Below are 17,321 nucleotides of genomic sequence, written 5' to 3'. Positions count from 1 at the left end.
ACATTACATAATAACTCTTACATATAACTTGCACTGTAAAATAGCATCTTGTCCGCTTCCCACCGCTGTTCCCGGCTCCTGCAATTGTCTACCATAGTGCTCTATTCAGCAAATAATATATATCAACAACATTAACATTCCCTCCCCTTTCTCCCTGGGTTTATACATATCTCCCATCAACATGTTCGGTCTGTATCTACCTGCTTCACTCATCATACACATTGCACATTTCTTACTGCTTTGAACTGGTCTGCCCGTGTCCAGCTCTCATCCACTACCCTGCGCGTTATCGTTAGTAGTAGGATAATCTACATCTAAGGCTCGCCCCGTTTCCAGCATCGCAAAAGTAGTCCTCCTTAACCCTCTCGCTTCCTCCCGTCTCAGTGCTGCACTCTCCCATCTCACCATCTCAGTATGCCATGCATAGTTTGTAGGCGGCGTTTTTGATTTCCATCTCTTGGTGATTGCTCGCACTGCCAATAAAAGTGCTAAGTTCACAAACCTGTTCTGTACTTTATATTTTGAAGTCCCCACCCTTAATCCCAGGATACAGCTCTCAATTGTAGCAGGTACTTCCCTATGTGTAATCTCCGCCATATGGCGTCTAATCGAATCCCAGTACCCGCTAAGTCTGTGGCAGGACCATACCATATGTATAAGGTCCGCTCCCTCTAAGCAGCATCTAGGGCAATGATGTTCTGTAGTTGGGTACATCTTGTCTAATCTATGCGGTGAAAGATATGCCCTATGTAAGATCATGATTAGGATGTACTTGAATCTTGCATTCCGTGATACCTTCTTCGGGTGTGCCACTACCCTCTCCCACTCCCTGTCCTCTAAGGCTCTGCCTATGTCACCCTCCCATGCTGTGCGCAACGGCAGCAGATCTATTTGTGTATGAGAGCGCAGCCCTACATACAGCCATTTAATGAGGTGTCGGCCCCTCCCCATATAGTAGAGTGTTTTAACCAGATCATTTGTGGCTGGCTCTTGTCTTTGTGGGGCCCACTGTGTTCTGACGTATTGTAATAGTGCTGTGTGTAAGAGGTATAGATGATCTGGAGCTCCGGTTTCTCGTATGAAATTATCGTGGTCCATTAACATTCCGTCTCTAAAAAGATCCGCCACCGTGCTGACCGCCACATCCAGCCAAGGCGTCAGCCTGCGCGTCGTCAAGCATCTATCTTGTAGAGGTACACCAAGCAGGGGTATGTTTCCCGCATATGCAGGGGTTGTTCCTGTATACTGCAGGGCTGCCCTCCAGCATCGCACCGCCGTGTGCAAAGGGGGGATCCTCACCACCCTCTGCATACTTTACAAGACCTTCAAATGGACTACCCCCGACACTAGGAAGACAGTCACCCACGCACTCATCACCAGCAGATTGGACTACAGAAACACACTCTATGCCAGAATCAACAATAAACTCCTCCGCAAACTCCAGACTGTCGTAGCCAGACTTATCCTCGACATCCCACGACATGACCACACCACTCAACACCTCTGCGACCTCCACTGGCTCCCCATCGAAAAAAGAATAACCTTCAAACTGCTGACACATGCCTACAAAGCCCTCCATAACACCGGACCCCAAAACCTCAATGAATGAATCTCCTTCCACACCCCCAAGAGAAATCCTCGCTCTGCCGACCTAGCGTTAGCCACAGTCCCCCGCATCCACAGAGCCAGAGCAGGTGGTAGATCCTTCTCCTACATCGCAGCCAAGACCTGGAACAAACTCCCTGTCTGTACCAGATAAAGCCAGCCACTGCACAAATTCAGAAAGGACCTCAAGACCTGGCTCTTCGAATGACCTACGGAGCTGCTCGAGTGTTTCAAAAACCCTGATTGATTGAGCAGTTGAAGTGCCATATTTACACTTCAGTGCATCATAAGTGATCATGAAAGCAAAGTGAAACTACATTCAAGGGTAAGACGTAAAAAGGTGGGTAGCAGGAATTTAGTCAGGTGTGGTGCAGTGGCTACACTGCCACCTATAAAACCAATCGACCTCATCTCCTAATCCTGAGCTCCCTCTTGATCACATCTTGGTAAATCGTGTTTTATCTGTGCATCAATTTCCCCATCTGCCAATACAGGATTACATAGTAAACCGAGTAAATGGAGAAAAAAAAGTGGACATGAAACTGGACATTGACAGTGAAATGGGGCAGGCACTGGAAACTCACCTGAAAACCCCTGAGAATTAGGGATTATGTAAAAACTGTGTGGTAGATTGGAATCATAGTCCTGGTAATACACATGTGCCTCCAGACCAGTCCCCTCAATCACGTCACAGCTATGGGGCATGAGAACAGACCAAGCACCCTGTGCTTGGTGGTGATAACTCTGAGAAAACCAGAGAGACTGGATGAAGCCCTTAGTCTGCTTTGTCTCCTCAGGTGCCCAGCAATGGATTCACAGTGGTAGAACAGAGAGCCAGGTGCATAAAACCAGTAATGTGAGGGACAGATTCATCAGTTCAAGGCAAGCTAGCCTCTCTTGATCTAACAATTGGCGACCCTTCCAGCAGTACTTCTACCGTACTTGAGCTCACCGGGCCATCACAAAAAGGCAAGACAGTTATGTGAATAAGTGCAACTGTGCACACAAAAGTTGGGACTGACTGCAATCCTTGCATGCACTGCCCTTAAAGAGATGCACTCTGAAATGTGCACAGATTGAAATGGTCAAATTGATCCGTCCATCGAGAATGAATTCGCAAGAAGCCTAAAGAGGAAAAGGGAATAACAAAAGAAACAAACACTGGCAAAGGAAATAGGTTCTGGCTCCCATTTGCAGTTATAACCTAGCTCCATTTGCTTTTCTAGTGCTTGTTTTATTAATGATAACCAACACACAATGGTGGTGGTATCGATGGTGATGATGGTAATGATTGTGTTGGAGTGGCGGTTAATGAAGGTTGTGGTAATGAGAATTATGGTGGTGATGAAATGACAGTGGCAATCCTGGAGGCAGTGGTGGTGGTAAGAGGCCGACGCTAGTGGGTGGCAGTATTAAGAGTGCTGGCGGTGGTGGTAGTAATGATGCTGTATAATGGTAATATGTATAGTATACACATATGGGAAATAATTGATTGCATGATGATGGAGCGGACTTTTCAGATATAAAATAGTCCCTAACGCACTAAAATGTAAGCCGATCAAAAGGAGGAGAAAAAGCCTATTTAAGAAATTATAATAAAAGACGTGCCAACCATGTGGAGCTGTTTTTCAGCAGACCAAAACAGAGAGTAATGCAGAATCAAGCGGGGGAGAGTAGTAGGTAAGGGGACAAAAAAATAAAAACCCACAAGAGTGGGAGGAGGGAAGAACTAGGTGCCAGTATGTTTATGGAGGAGGGGGCATGAAAGATGGCAAAGTTCATGGGTCTCCTGATATAGACCTACTGAAAAGAAAAACGAAGTAAGGGAATTTGGGTGACAGAAGGGGTATGGAAAATTGTGAAAAACAGTAAGGGTTAAGTGGCGGACAATTCTGGAGGTCCCCCCCGCCACCCCCATGCATAAAGCTAGGAAAAAAAAAAAAAAAGAATAAGGGTAAAAGTAAGGGTAGTCCGAGGCAGTGGGTAGTAAGGAGAAACTAACCACCATAGATGGTGACCAGAAGTAGGCTACAAGTTGTATCTATATGTTATGAATCAAAAAAAGATAGTGTCTCATTTTATTTTTACATGAAAAACATACAGCTAGGCTGCATTCAACAACCTGGCCAGGGACATTAATTTCTTAGAGTCCACATGCTCATTGAGGTCGCAATACATCTTAAAGTCCAAGTTGACATCAAACGAAGCACTGTTCTAAAATGACTACTTCTAGTGATAGTTGGCAATGCAGAACTTTGCAGAAATAACTGTATTTTTAAGTCAAGCCTAGTGCAGCGCGCATGCGCTGCTCTTGGAGAGGGCCTCTTAGAATGACTCCAGACTTTCCAGAGACTTCTCCGTGTGGGTCGGACTCCTCCCACACATTCCATTGGCATTTGCGAGTGGCTTTCAATAATAAAAGCATGCAAATGGCCAAAGACTGGTGCATATCCGCCTTTCCTGTAAACGTTCACTCCCATGGCCTGTGGGTCTTGGGAGCGAGCAGCGGCGCGTAGGCTGTCAGCTGGTCATGAATCAGGTTACAATAACATAGCACAGTCGCTTTCACTCCTTCCTGTCCTACCTCTATTCAGTAGCAAGTAAATTGCGATCTCTGCAGCGCAAGGGGGTGTGGCTTCATGGTTAGGGCGGCCGACTTTGAAGCTGGGGATCCAGGTTCGAGTCTTGGTGCCTGCTCAAGCATTCGGTGATTCTCCCCGTGCCTTAAAATGAATGTGTAATGTAGCATGTTTTTGTAAAGCGCTCCAATACCTTCGAGTTTGCGCTATTTTAAAGTGTAAAAATAAATAAACGATACAGAACATATCACAGACAGGGGAAGAGTCTCCCAGCATTAGTGCACTCTCTGGTACTTTGTTTTTTAACTGGGAGACCTAGCATATGGATCATATAATCTAATTTAATATCAGAGTACAAAACAGCGGCTATGATTAAGATTCCTAATTTTCCATATTTTGTCACAAAAAAGTGTAAATTCTAAAATTGTTTTAAGGCTGAGTTGGTAATTCATAGCCTGGCATGCCAAGGTTTAACGCTAGTAGTGTTTGCAGTTCTAGCTTTGTATCGGGGTTAGCACATCTAGCTTTGAATCTGGGTTAGCACAAGGGTTGCGCTTGCCAATTGCACTCTGTTGTGTGTTGGGATTACAAATTAATATTCCCATACAGCAGTTGCGTATGTAAATCTGTTGTGCACCTTTTAGACTTAGTGCCTCAGTGCCATTGGATGCATTATCTCCTATAATAAAACCACACACAGCTGGATATCAATGTTATGCAGAAACGTTGCCTGACAAATATTGTGCCCTAAATATTAAATATGAAAACTATATAGTTCCACTGGTTTAGATGGTCTATTGATTTCAATGGGAAAATCTTTTTCTAGATAATATTTAGGACATAGCATTGATGTCAGACACTATTCTAACAACTGCACACCCTTTCATGTTTGGTGTTTGTTGACGATGATGCACAAAATCTGTTGTAGATCTGGTACACGGATGGTGCAAGCTGTTTTTTCAATTAAACTCTGGAGAAGGGTGCCTGGTGAATAGAGGCGTGGGGGAGGAGGGATGTGACGTCTCTTGACATTGGAAAGTACTTCCCTGCGTTTTTTCCATAGGCTGTTCAATACTCTAATGATGCAGTCGCACACAGACTGTTATAGTACAACAGTACTATAACATTCTGTGTGTGACTGACTTGCATCAAGGCACTTGCCTTTCTGTCTGTGCAATAAAAACCCTTGGAACGTGTCCATAAATGTTTCCTAAGGCAAGCATGTATTCTTGAATCAAAGTGCATGATCCATTGTGTAATAATTGTATAGCTCTTCAATTCCTCTTGGCACAGCACCCAGGATAATATGCTGCATGGCTAAACATTTAGAAGATCCCAAAGGCGAGATCTATTGGCTATGCCAATGCTTATCTATCTACTCTGATGGTCTCTTTAAAATTAGAGGGAAAGGAATCTTCACAATACATTTTCACATGTCAGTTTTTTTTCCTCCAAATACCTAGCTTCAGATTATGGGTGGTAAAAGTGGTTCTCAGTAAATGCATAGTGTACTTTCTAGCTGTCATATGTTGCCATTGTCCGTGACAGAAAACGATAAGGTGATAGACCTCAGTCGTGCATAAACAAAGCCGCTGACTTGTCAACCAAGATACTCAGCAGTTGGGCAGCTAACAGTTTCAAGGTCGTTCTTGAGGAACAAGTTACTTCCCTTTGGTAACACCTTTTCTGGTGCAGATGCTCACCTTAAAACATTATCCAGGCTCTCATCTTCTATAGAAGGATGAGGTGGAGTGAAACATTTTGACAGTCTAATCTTTTGACCAACCTGGAAGTGATTCATCACCTTTGGCAGGAAGGATGGAGGATTCCGAAGAACCAGTTTGTCTGCCAGATACCGGTGTATGGGAGGGTTTAACAGAAAGAGGTTGAAGCATACTCACCCCTTCTGGCAGACGTAATGGTCACTAAGAAGGCTGTCTTAATGGTCAGAAGACTCAAATGGCAGCTGTGCATGGGTTCAAAGGAGGTATAATGTTAAGACCAATTTAAGGTCCCACTGGGGCCTAACAAAAGGGCTAGGAGAAAACAGATCCATTAAGCCCTTAAGAAAACATGTCACAACGGGTGACTTAAGCAGAGAAGGCTGATCCGAAAACCGCAAATAAGCTGAAATGACAGACAGGTAACCTTTAGCAGTGGCCATGGCAAGGCCCTGCCAGGCTACTTACGGCACAAACTTACCCCAATAGCGGTCGTAATCGGTCTTTGTTGAGGGACGCCTAGCTGCCATAATAACATTGCAGATTTTAGAAGGAAGATTTAAGGCACTCAACTGTCTCCACTCAATCTCCACGCATGAAGGTATAGTGCGCGTAGGTTCGGATGCAAGACCTGCCCTGTTGCTGAGGCAGGAGATCTTCCAGTAGGGGCAGCCTGATCGGAAGGCAAATGCTCATTCCCAGGAGTTCTGGATTTCACACACACTGTGCCCAATCTAAAGGCACAAGGATGACTTGGGCCCAGTCAGTTCAGATCTTCTTGAAAACTCAAGGTAATAGTGATATCGGCAGAAAGGCTTGCAGGAGTCCCAAGTTTCCTTCTAAACGGTACAAATCTTCGAGCGAGAGCCGCTTTGGAAACTCCAGTGTGCAAAACTGCTAACATTGAGTGGAGGACCGGGAGCAGCAGCCTAGGACGAACGAGGGATTCTTTCCTGAGACAAATGAACAGGAGTTTCCCCTCCCCTCCCCCATGTGGCAAGTAGTTTTTTCAACTAGGGCTTGACGTTTGGAAGCCATTTAGGAAGCGGAGTGCGGCCTTTGCCACACCCGCACAGTGGTACTTTCTTGCCACCAGTTGGTAAGAACGGAGCCCCCCTGTTTACACTTAGGTCCTGATGAATGCCCTGGACCCACTTTGGCCTACATGGCAGAAACATGTTGACCATTCACAAGACGGTTAGGGGACACTAAACACCCCACTCACTGTCCTATGTTTTTAGTATCATATAGTTATTAGCCACATTAAAACTGAATTTCTGGTAACTATAATGATTTTTAACCCCACATTCCTTTTCACGGGCCCCCACTCTTTAGTTTAGAAGTGCATCCCTGTCTCCAGGTGTATGCCCGCCCTCTATCAAACTAAGGTTTTAGAGGGCGAGGACTGGCCGATGATGAAGCATGACAGCAGGTGGTGTGTGAGACCAGTCCGTTACTTTTTGTGAGATGCCCTCACTCACAATGGTTTTATAACTGTAGTAGGGTCACGTTTCACTAGGAGCAGCTTTCTGTGGTAAACATTGAGTCGTGAACAGATTGAGCCACGGTTCTCCCCATTCTCAGAAGAGACCTCATGCCACCTCCGGATGCAGACGCCATTCGTGATCCGCAAGACATCAATCCCTGAGTTTCTCCGCTCTAGCGTTCAGAGATCCTGCCACGTGACATATGACTAGGAAGATGTACCGACAACCAGCCATATCCAAAGGCGCAGATCACACTTCACCTTGTTTTTTTGCAATACCACAAGGCATTGGTGTTGTCCGTGAACACCTGGACCAGCCTGCTCTTGATGGATAAAAGGAAGGCTTTCAACTTCAACCGAAAGGCCCTGAGCTCTATAAGACTGATAAGGAGCTGAATCTCGAATTCAAAGACAAACCAAGAGGGGATCAGAAACAGACATCTGTCTGTGACATTCCCCACAAGGTTTAAAACCTGCTGGTATGGGAACATGTTCCTAGCACACCAGGAGCCTTCACTCAAAAAAAGAGTCAATAAAAAGGTCAAAAAGGTGGGCACAAATGACCAAGGTGCCTCTCAAGTTCTGCGCTGTTGGAGAGGAAAGAAAGGAACAGATGGCAACGCACCAGGGTGGTGGCTATATAGGCATGTGCACGTCATTTTCGTCATGGACGACATTGAGGCGAGGCCACCAATGCCACCTAGCAGTACACAAAAGTATTCAAGATTTTCCCGATCCAGTCTGATGTCTGGGAAATATTCCAAGTTGAGGAGCCGGCAGTTAGGAGTCTCGGCAGTTAGGAGTCTCTATCTGAAACCATCTTTTGATGAGGTTAGCATTTTGTAAAGAGATCTGGCCCTTCCACTCACTGACATAATTCGTTATTGTGTGGGCCACTGAAAAAAACTATCTGCATTCCACATTACTACTTTTAGAGTCAAATATTTGTGCCATGGAAAGGTTTAAGGTACGTTCGGATGCAGGGGACGGGGGCGCGGTCTGCGGAGCGGAGCGGAGCTGGCGGGTGGGTGTAGAGGCTGAGTCGGCTGTTGAGGTACGTTGGACCGGTGTTGTGGAGTGCCTTGTGTGTGTGGGTGAGGAGTTTGAAGGTTATCCTCTTGTTGACAGGGAGCCAGTGCAGGTTTCTCAGGTGGGGTGTGATGTGGATGCGGCGAGGGATGTCGAGGATCAGGCGTGCTGAGGCGTTCTGGATGCTTTGAAGCCGTTTAAGGAGTTTGGCCGGGGCTCCTGCATAGTGTGTGTTTCCGTAGTCCAGTCTACTGCTGACGAGGGCCTGGGTGACTGTTTTTTTTGTTTCGGTGGGGATCCACTTGAAGATCCTGCGAAGCACGAGGCGGAGATGGCGTTGACCTGCTTCGTCATGGAGAGGGTGGAGTCGAGGATGACCCCTAGGTTGCGTGCGTGGTCGGTGGGTGTTGGGGGGTGTTCCTAGTGCAGTCGGTCACCAGGAGTCGTCCCAGGCCGAGGGGGTGGGTCCGAGGATGAGGACCTCCGTCTTGTCCGAGTTCAGCTTCAGTCGGCTGTTCCTCATCCAGTCGGCTACGGCCTTCATTCCTTCGTGGAGGTTGGTTTTGGCAGTGTGGGGGTCCTTGGTGAGAGAGGATCAGCTGGGTGTTGTTGGCGTAGGAGATGATGTTGAGGTTGTGCCGTCGTACGATGTGGGCGAGTGGTGCCATGTAGACATTGAACAACGTTGGGTTGAGGGATGAGCCTTGGGGTACGCCGCAGATGATCTCGGTGGCTTCGGAGCGGAAGGGGGGGGGGGGGGGGGGAAGCTGGTCAGTTGTTTGTTGACGGCCTTTTCGATGAGCTTCGCCGGGAACGGGACCAGGGAGATGGGTTGGAAGTTCTTGGATCTGCCTTGGGTTTCTTGAGTAAGGCGTTGATCTCTGCGTGCTTCCAGCTCTCCGGGAAGGTCGCTGTCTCGAAGGAGATGTTTATGGTTTTCCGGAGATGGGATGCGATGGTGCTGCTGGCTTTGTTGAAGATGTGGTGTGGGCAGGGGTCTTCCGGGGATCCGGAGTGGATGGTGTTCATGATCTTGATGGTGTCGTTGTTGATGTTGGTCCAGGCGGTTGGTGGTCGTGGGAGCGGGGGTCTCAGTTGTTGCCGGGGTGGTGACGGCGTTGAAGCTGTCGTGGATGTCTGCGATCTTGTAATGGAAGAAGGTGGCCAGCGAGTCGCACAGGTCTTGTGAGGGTGGGATGTCGTTGGTGTTGGAGCTGGGGTTGGAGAGTTCCTTCACGATGTTGAAGAGCTCTTTGCTGTTGTGCGCGTTGTCTAGGCGGTCTTTGAAGGAGGTCTTTTTGGCGGATCTGATGAGGTGGTGGTGTCTGCGGGTGGCGTTCTTGTGGGCTGTGTAGCTTTCCAGTGTTCTTTCACGGATCCAGCTTTTTTTTAAAGTTTTCGGCAGGTTCGCTTGGAGGCCTTCGGTGAACTAGCTGACTTTCTTGCTAGTGTGGGTGTTGGAGGGCTTCTTGAGCAGGCAAGGGTGTTGGCGCAGTCGTTGATCCACTGTTTGAGGTTGCGAGTGGCGGGGTCGGTCGGATCTGTGGATGGGCTCCGGGCGAGGGCGGTGGAAAGCTGGTCCTCTGTGACTTTGTTCCAGCAGCGGCGTGGCATCTGTTGGGTGCGGTGGTGCGTGGTGGGTTTCCGGAAGGTGAAGTGGATGCAGCGGTGATCGGTCCAGTGGAGCTCGGTGGTGTGGTTGAAGGAGACGTGGGAGCTTGCGGAGAAGATGGGGTCAAGCGTGTGGCCGACGGAGTGGGTGGGTGTAGTGACGAGTTGTCGGAGTCCGAGGTTGTTGAGGTTGTCAGAGTGGAGGAGTTGGTGTCGTTGTTGTTCTCGATGTGGAAGTTCAGGTCCCCGAGGAGGATGTAGTCCGTGGAGGTGGGGGCGTGTGTGCTGACTAGGTCGGTGATGGAGTTGCTGAACTGTGCTCGTGGTCCGTGGGGTCTGTAGATGAGGGTTCCTCTGAGAGTGGTGTTGGGATCGGTGTGGATCTGGAAGTGCAGGTGTTCGGCGGTGCGGAGGGTGTCGTCGGCCATTGTCTAATAGGCTGCTAGTTTACATATTTATACATGAAATACAATTCTGCTTTGGCGCAAACTTTTAAGAGAACTTCACTGGCAATGAAGTGTATGTATGAGCATGGGACAAAATTACAAACAGCCCCCAAACTAATTAAACAAAATGGTCCATTCTTAAAGCCGTATTGGTTTCTTCCGGACCTCTTTCATTAAAGTGGTAAAACGCAGTCTGATTCTTGCCCTGTCCCTATCTCTATTGACATTGGTTGGAAACCAAAGTGTGGCTTACAAGGGAGCAACTCCCCATCAGCTGAGGTAATTTTGCTGTTAGTGCTCTTTCTCCTTCCCCTGGGTGTCAAACTGCCAATAAGTACTACGAGAGCGGAAACATGATGTTTTAAAAGACTGGATCCTGGACAGAGGAATGCATGGTTATCAACAAATATTGTAGGTTCCTATAAGGTACATTTTTGACTCTTTGGATCGAGAACTGAGGATAAGGTCAACAGGTATTGCGGACCTTCCTAGGAAGGTAATACATGTTGAGGAGAAGCTTTGCCTATCCACCTTGCTTCTAGTGAAGTGCCTGGGGATTCTTGCTCTTAAATTTACAGCATGTAAATAAACGGCCCAAGCCTATTCTGTTTAAAATGGAAAGTTCACATAAATAATTTCTTTGTGGTGCAAAATAATTACAGTACGTTCAAAGAACTACCTGGCAGACTGAAAAAGGCTGAACACATTTTCAGAAAGGTGTTTGTGGTTGGGTTGATCTTCGAGGTATGGGAGCTCAACTACCCAGTTGTGTGGATCACTTGCTAGCCCTGGCTGGCTCTCATCAATCATTGAACAGAATAGAACACAAAATGTTTTCCGATAGGCTTTTAGTTATACCTACCTCTTCAGTGTGAACAGCTCTCAACCGAACCCGGCTTTAACTGGCAGGCAGAATAATACTATACCTCTTTTCCCTCCCCAAACAACAAGGTAGTGGAAACTTTCATATGCAGACTGACAGAGGAAATACTCTCAATATCAGATATATTTACAGAGAAGAGGGATGAACTGGTAATGCCAGACTACTTAAGCCATCTTAATTATACTCAAACTCATCACAGCTCACGAATGCCATCCACTCCCCTTGATGCCTTCTTTAACCCCGGACAATTTGGCCCTGTATGGCAGATGGTACAGAGTATTAATGGTAAAATTGAGGGATGATTATATCCTATGAAAAAAAAAGTATAAAGGGGAATGGAAATGCCTGTCTTTAGGAGTGAATTCACCAATATACTGCAAGGACTGTAATGAGAGAGGGGTAGAACTTAATAAAGATTATTTGCTGTGCTGTCAGCAGAAATGTTACTAAAACATGCTGCTCCTCTTTGTTCAGTTCTTTAGCATGCTATTATTCAACCTGACCAGAGGGTAAGAGATTTTGGCTAGCACTAGCGAAGCATCGTAGTTTTGGATCCTCCACGATAGCTCTAGCGGCAAAAGGAGCCTCGAGGGGAAGGTGTCTGAAGTTTGCTCTTTTACGAGCACTGGTGACCACCAAGGAGTCCAGTGGGACTGGTCGTCTGAAAAAATAGGGTCTGAGGGAGAGGGTTTATACTTTGTCGACTCTTGGTGGTACGATATGGGTCCTGACAGGGTACTTGAAGATGTAATCTGTGTGACGTATCATCACTTTCAACATAGGTGGGTATTGTGTACCCCTGTGTGTTGTTGACAAACTTTCACAAAGAAAAGCCTCCTCGAGAGGCGTTTGTGTAATTCGACCTCACGGAACGCAGCAACCCTGCCTAGTAATTCCTGGTATGTAGTAGAATCATCAGTAAGTGGGGGATTGCGGGGTATAAATCTGGGTCAGTGTCATCTGGAGGGTCGGATGCTGTGTTAAAGAGTCTTGGTCTCCTGGAGCAGGTCTATGGTAGTGGGTGACCTGTTAGTTGACTGGAGGGCAGAACATGGTTTAGCCCAAGTGCCCAGCAGTATGTCTGTGAAGACTTGATGGAAGGGCAAAAGAGGTTTGGCTCAGTACCTGGTCAGGCTTCAGGACCTCTGTCTATACATTTTTAGTTACCTCCGTATTGGGGAGGTGGAGGTAAACGACCTCAGAAGCCCTCCTGATTACTGTAGCAAAAGAAGCGTCTTCCTCTGTTGCATAGTCCGAGCAAAAAAGTTGGTGCAATGTTTGTGCATAACTGCGCGGCAGTGGAGTTGTATTTGAGTCAGAAAGATTCAGCAGAGGCTGCAACACATCAATATCTGGAAGTGGCCTCAGTTGAGAAGCCAGCTTGTAGTCGAACATCACAATGGGTTTTGAGTCTTCCTTCAGAGCTGGTGGCATGCGTGTCAGTGGTGACGCTGGAGGAACTGGTGCAGATTCCATTGGCAATCTTGACACCGGTACAGAACCAGAAGCGGTTTCAAGGGACCCAGATGGCACAGAGGGTGAACCGACCGGTAACCTGGCTAGGTGTCTATGAGTCTCATTCCGTGGTGGAACACAAGTGAGACCTGGAGGTAGAGTTAATGCCCTTGTGGCTTCTCTGGAGAATGCGAGTGGAAGGAAGGGGCAGAGTCCTGCTTAGGCTTCACTTCTAACAAGGGAAGATCTGTCCTAGGAACAACTTGGGTGTGGTTTCTCGCTTTTATGTTTGATTTGGAGCGTGACCGGTGTGGAGCCTTCTGGTGTTTCACCACATGGAGATTAGCCTTACGCTCTCAAATGACTTCAAGATTCATCTGGACGCATGTGTGACAGGCCTTGGAGTCGTGTAATAAACCAAAGTACCAAAGGCACTCCCAGACATTTGTTTGCAACAGTTTCTATAATTTTAGGGGTGGCATCCCTTACACACTAGAAACATTTTGGAAAAATGAAGGAAGGATAGGGGCTTTGGATTCACGTCGGATGGTACAGAAAGAGAGGAACGAACATCAGCATGCATGGGTGGAGCTTATACACAGTCTGTCACTTGCAGAGCTGAGCGGCATGGATGCTGTTGCATGGCATCACCTACCAGTGCAAGGAGCACCACTTTCTTATTTTCTGGAATCAGTCTGGCGAAATTCATAAGGTGCGAGTATTGTGGTTAGCAGTATCCATCAGAAAAACCATTACCGAAGGTTAGTAATTAGGTCTATCAGAATCGTGGTTTCCTTGCTCTGTTTAGAGTCAGGAAAACCACCATGCTTCCAATGGCAGAGCTTATCCTGGATTTAGTCACAAAAACCTTTAATTGATGGCTTGACTGATGATGGGCCATCAGTCCAAAGTACCCAAGAACATTTGCGCCCTAAATAGAGCTGATGTTCCAATTTAATTTTTTCCTCTTGGAGACTGACATGTCCTTTAAGCTAGAACTGTCATGCGTTCCCCTTTTTTACATGCATTGTCCCATCCACATGACAAGAATGGATCTGAACAGGTGACCTTTTACCTAGTAGCTTGCTCCTGTCTTTGACACCAGGCTCTTAGTATTCAATCATATTCCCTGTACCTGACGTACATAAACATGTTTTCAGGCACTGCATAATTATTCTGTATAAGGGTCACCACTTTTTTCATCCTTGGTCAACAGGCTCGCTGTGCATGATCGCATTGTTTTAAAAAAACATTTATGATTTTTTTCAAAACATTAATAATTGTTTTCAAAACATATCGATTCTCGAAGAAACCCTGGAGTGACCACTCTAGTATACAAGACCCTTATTCCCCTTGCAAATTAGAGGAGAATTCCTTCTGCTGACACGGGGTCCTGCATGCTGATCAGGTGAGTGGGTAGGTTCTTCCCTATGGGATTCTTTGATATATATATATATATATATATATATATATATATATATATATACACACACACACACATCTACATGCAACACCTACATCTAGGCTAGGTACATTTAGGCAAATTACGTAGGGTGCGCATTATAAAAGTATGCAAATGCTACTGTTTTATCTGAACTGTATATGTTCATCTTCTTAGCACTATGGTAGAAATGTATCTACTGTTTACTAAATTGGTACTTGCGATTTCTTTCGTATGCTTCTGTCTGATTGTTGCAACAAATATGTTTCACACAAGACTGACGCTGGACCAATAAATAAATACTTCTTGAAACGTCCTAATCGCCATCCTGTGTATTTTCTGAGAATAAGTAAACACGAGTGACTGAGCAAAAAGTACTTTACTGTTTTCCACGATCCCTGAGGAATCAGGGTTGTCATGTTCAGTGGTTGCCAGAAACTACCTACACCACTGTAAAATCCAGGGGGGAGGCAGTGGCACTGTAGAGCCAGCTGGTCTAACGGCTGACATCCTATGCAGGTGTCCTGAAGCGGTTGGAACACCAAGCCCTCAGTTTAGGTAATCCAAAACGTGCAGGTCCTGGGGATCCCTAGGAACTACACGACAAGACAGCAAGGGAAAACCTGGCAGTCCCGAACAAGAAGGCAAATAAATGATCTGCACATGTTCGGAGAAGTCTCCTGCTGTGTCAGGGCAATTACATTTTTTATTTAAAAAAAACAAACTCTCTGTTGCTTTGTAGCGCATTGAATATGGCACTTGCACAATAAAGCTTTAGTGCCTTCCGTGGTGCCCATGTGAAAAGGGCTCTGCAGATGGCACAGAGACCTGCACCTGCTCGGTGGTCAGCAAATATGTATGTCAGGCTTACTCTGCCAGGACAGCTGAGTACATCCCTCCTCTGACCTGGCGGAATGGGTACAGCCCACCAATCACTAAATAAACCCAGTAAATAAACCCCGTATTCTGCTAATAAATACTTCTTGCAAGTTGCTCATCACTGAATGAATCCCCTAGCAATGCACATCCCGGGAGATAAGTCTGACGGTAGTAAAAAGTTCACTGAAAAAATCTGAAAAACAAATTTAGCATATTGAGTATTTCTTAGCCTGCAAACCCCAGCTATAGAGCTTATTGAATGAGTTTACAGAAGTTCAAGTTTCAGTGCAACTGATACGGATAAAGTGCCGCTCTTGACAACGCATAATGTGCCACCTTTGCTCTGGTTAATTAGCCCTAATGCCCTTCTGTTGTAGCTAGGGTATGACAGATCTCACGGACAACTGGCACACCTTTGACTAACATCTCCTTTATTCTAACTTTCAGAGCCAACACACAGCTGCAGCTGGGTCACCCATAGGCACATCTTTGACCCAGTCTCTGTAAAACGGAGAGCCCACCTAGGATTCAGCCCATGTACTCTTTCCTCAGCCATGGAAAGATGTGGAGGAGGTTAAAATGCATGCTAAGCAATGGCTTGCACGACATGAAATGGAGAAACCACCATGGGTAAGACTGCTGCCCGATTGCGGAGGACCAGCACGTTTGGGGAGGAGGAGGCTTGAGGGGGACCATACATGGCACTTTCATCAATAGTGCCTGCAGTTCACGGACCCTTTCTGTAGAAGGCTAGGCAATTTTCAACAGTTCCTAATCCTTGGAGTATATCCTACAGGACACCCGGTGTCACCCACCTCAGACAGACGAGAAGCTAAATAAGTACTAGTCTTGTAGTCACCGCCCATAAATGTCAAAAGATGGGCTGCCTCCACTGATTTATACAGCTATCCACAAGTATCTCAGCCCCTAAGCACTGCGCATATGTGGCGTGATGAATTTAGCATTATTTAAGTTACCATTTTATGGGTCAATTCATAAGAGCATAACTTGAAACCATCCAAATTCCCAATTTGGAGCTATTCATTTTTCCAAATATTCACTGAAAAAACACATACCTGTTCGTGCAGCTGATTCACTTTTTCTTGAAGGAGAAGCTTCACAATTCTCAGCTTCTGCTCGACATCCAGCATGCGTTGCTCCATCTTCCTTAAAAGCAGCTCGTGGCCATTGCCACCCTAAACAAAATGCCATAAAGTAAAATGAAGAGCTACTACATCGTGATAAAACAGCACTGTAAGAAATTCGGTAGTTGGTTGACTGGGGTGTGAGCCCTGGTCAAGCAGAAACCACAATACTAGTCAGGGTAGCGTGCAAGAAAACCCAAATTAACCTGTGTTCAACCCCCTGGTAGCTTGGCACAGAGCAGCCAGGCTTAACCTAGATCCAATGTGTACAGTATTTATACAACACTTCAAACATTAACACAGTAAAAACACACCACAAAAGGAGCTGACAACAGTATTGGATACAGAGTGATTTTGAATAAATAAAACTAAAATGCCAAAATTCCAATTATAGAATCGGAGTTATTGAATTTTAAAAATTTTAGAAAAAATAATGCCAAAGAGGCATAAAGCGCCAGCTGTGGGTATCTGGTCGCGCTAGACTGGGACAAAGTCAAAAGTTCAGGCCGACGGCAACAGAGCGCGGGCCAGCTACAGGGACCCAGTTAGGCCTACTGAAGCAGAGTACCTTAAACCCTGGTTTGCAGAGTGTTGATTTGATCTGCACCGAAGATGTGTCGCACAGCTGAAGTGATGCGTTGGTTCCGAGATCTGATGAGGCTGCAGTGCGTGGTCGTGTTGCATCGATGTTGAGGAACCTGTAGACAGGACTTGCGATGTGAAGTCCGGTGTAGAGGATGCGGTGCGCAGCTGGGGCGATGCGTCAGTTCCGAAGAGCTGCGAGGCTGCAATGCGGAATCAGTCAGTCGTTGAGGCTGCCATTGATGAGAGATGAGGGCCTGCACCAAGGATGCATCACCCAGTGGCGGTTCTGAAGGCGATGTAGGGCGCGGTGACGATGTGAGCCTGTGCGACGGTTCCTATCCACACAGCAGTGAGATGCATTGGTTCTAATCGGGTTTGCACGGCGCAACAGAGGAGATGCGTCCCACAGAGGCTGGCAAAACACCTTAAGCCCACTTCCAAAGGTCCAGGGCTGGG

General features: G+C 46.5%; 1 protein-coding gene across 4 annotated transcripts in view; it reads right to left on the bottom strand.

Moving 5' to 3' along the window:
* NIN (ninein) overlaps positions 1–17,321 on the bottom strand; it is a 388,280-nt gene that overhangs the window by 6,197 nt on the left and 364,762 nt on the right. For all 4 annotated transcript variants that reach the window (XM_085626981.1, XM_085626982.1, XM_085626984.1 and 1 more), the window contains one exon: positions 16,212–16,331. In XM_085626981.1, the coding sequence (XP_085483107.1) occupies positions 16,212–16,331 (120 nt within the window). The remainder of the gene's footprint in view (positions 1–16,211; positions 16,332–17,321) is intronic.

This window comes from Triturus cristatus, chromosome 9 (assembly GCF_964204655.1).
Source record: "Triturus cristatus chromosome 9, aTriCri1.1, whole genome shotgun sequence".
Taxonomy (NCBI): Eukaryota; Metazoa; Chordata; class Amphibia; order Caudata; family Salamandridae; genus Triturus; species Triturus cristatus.
Note: the sequence above shows the minus strand (reverse complement) of the source record. Positions and strands in the feature narration are given on the sequence as shown.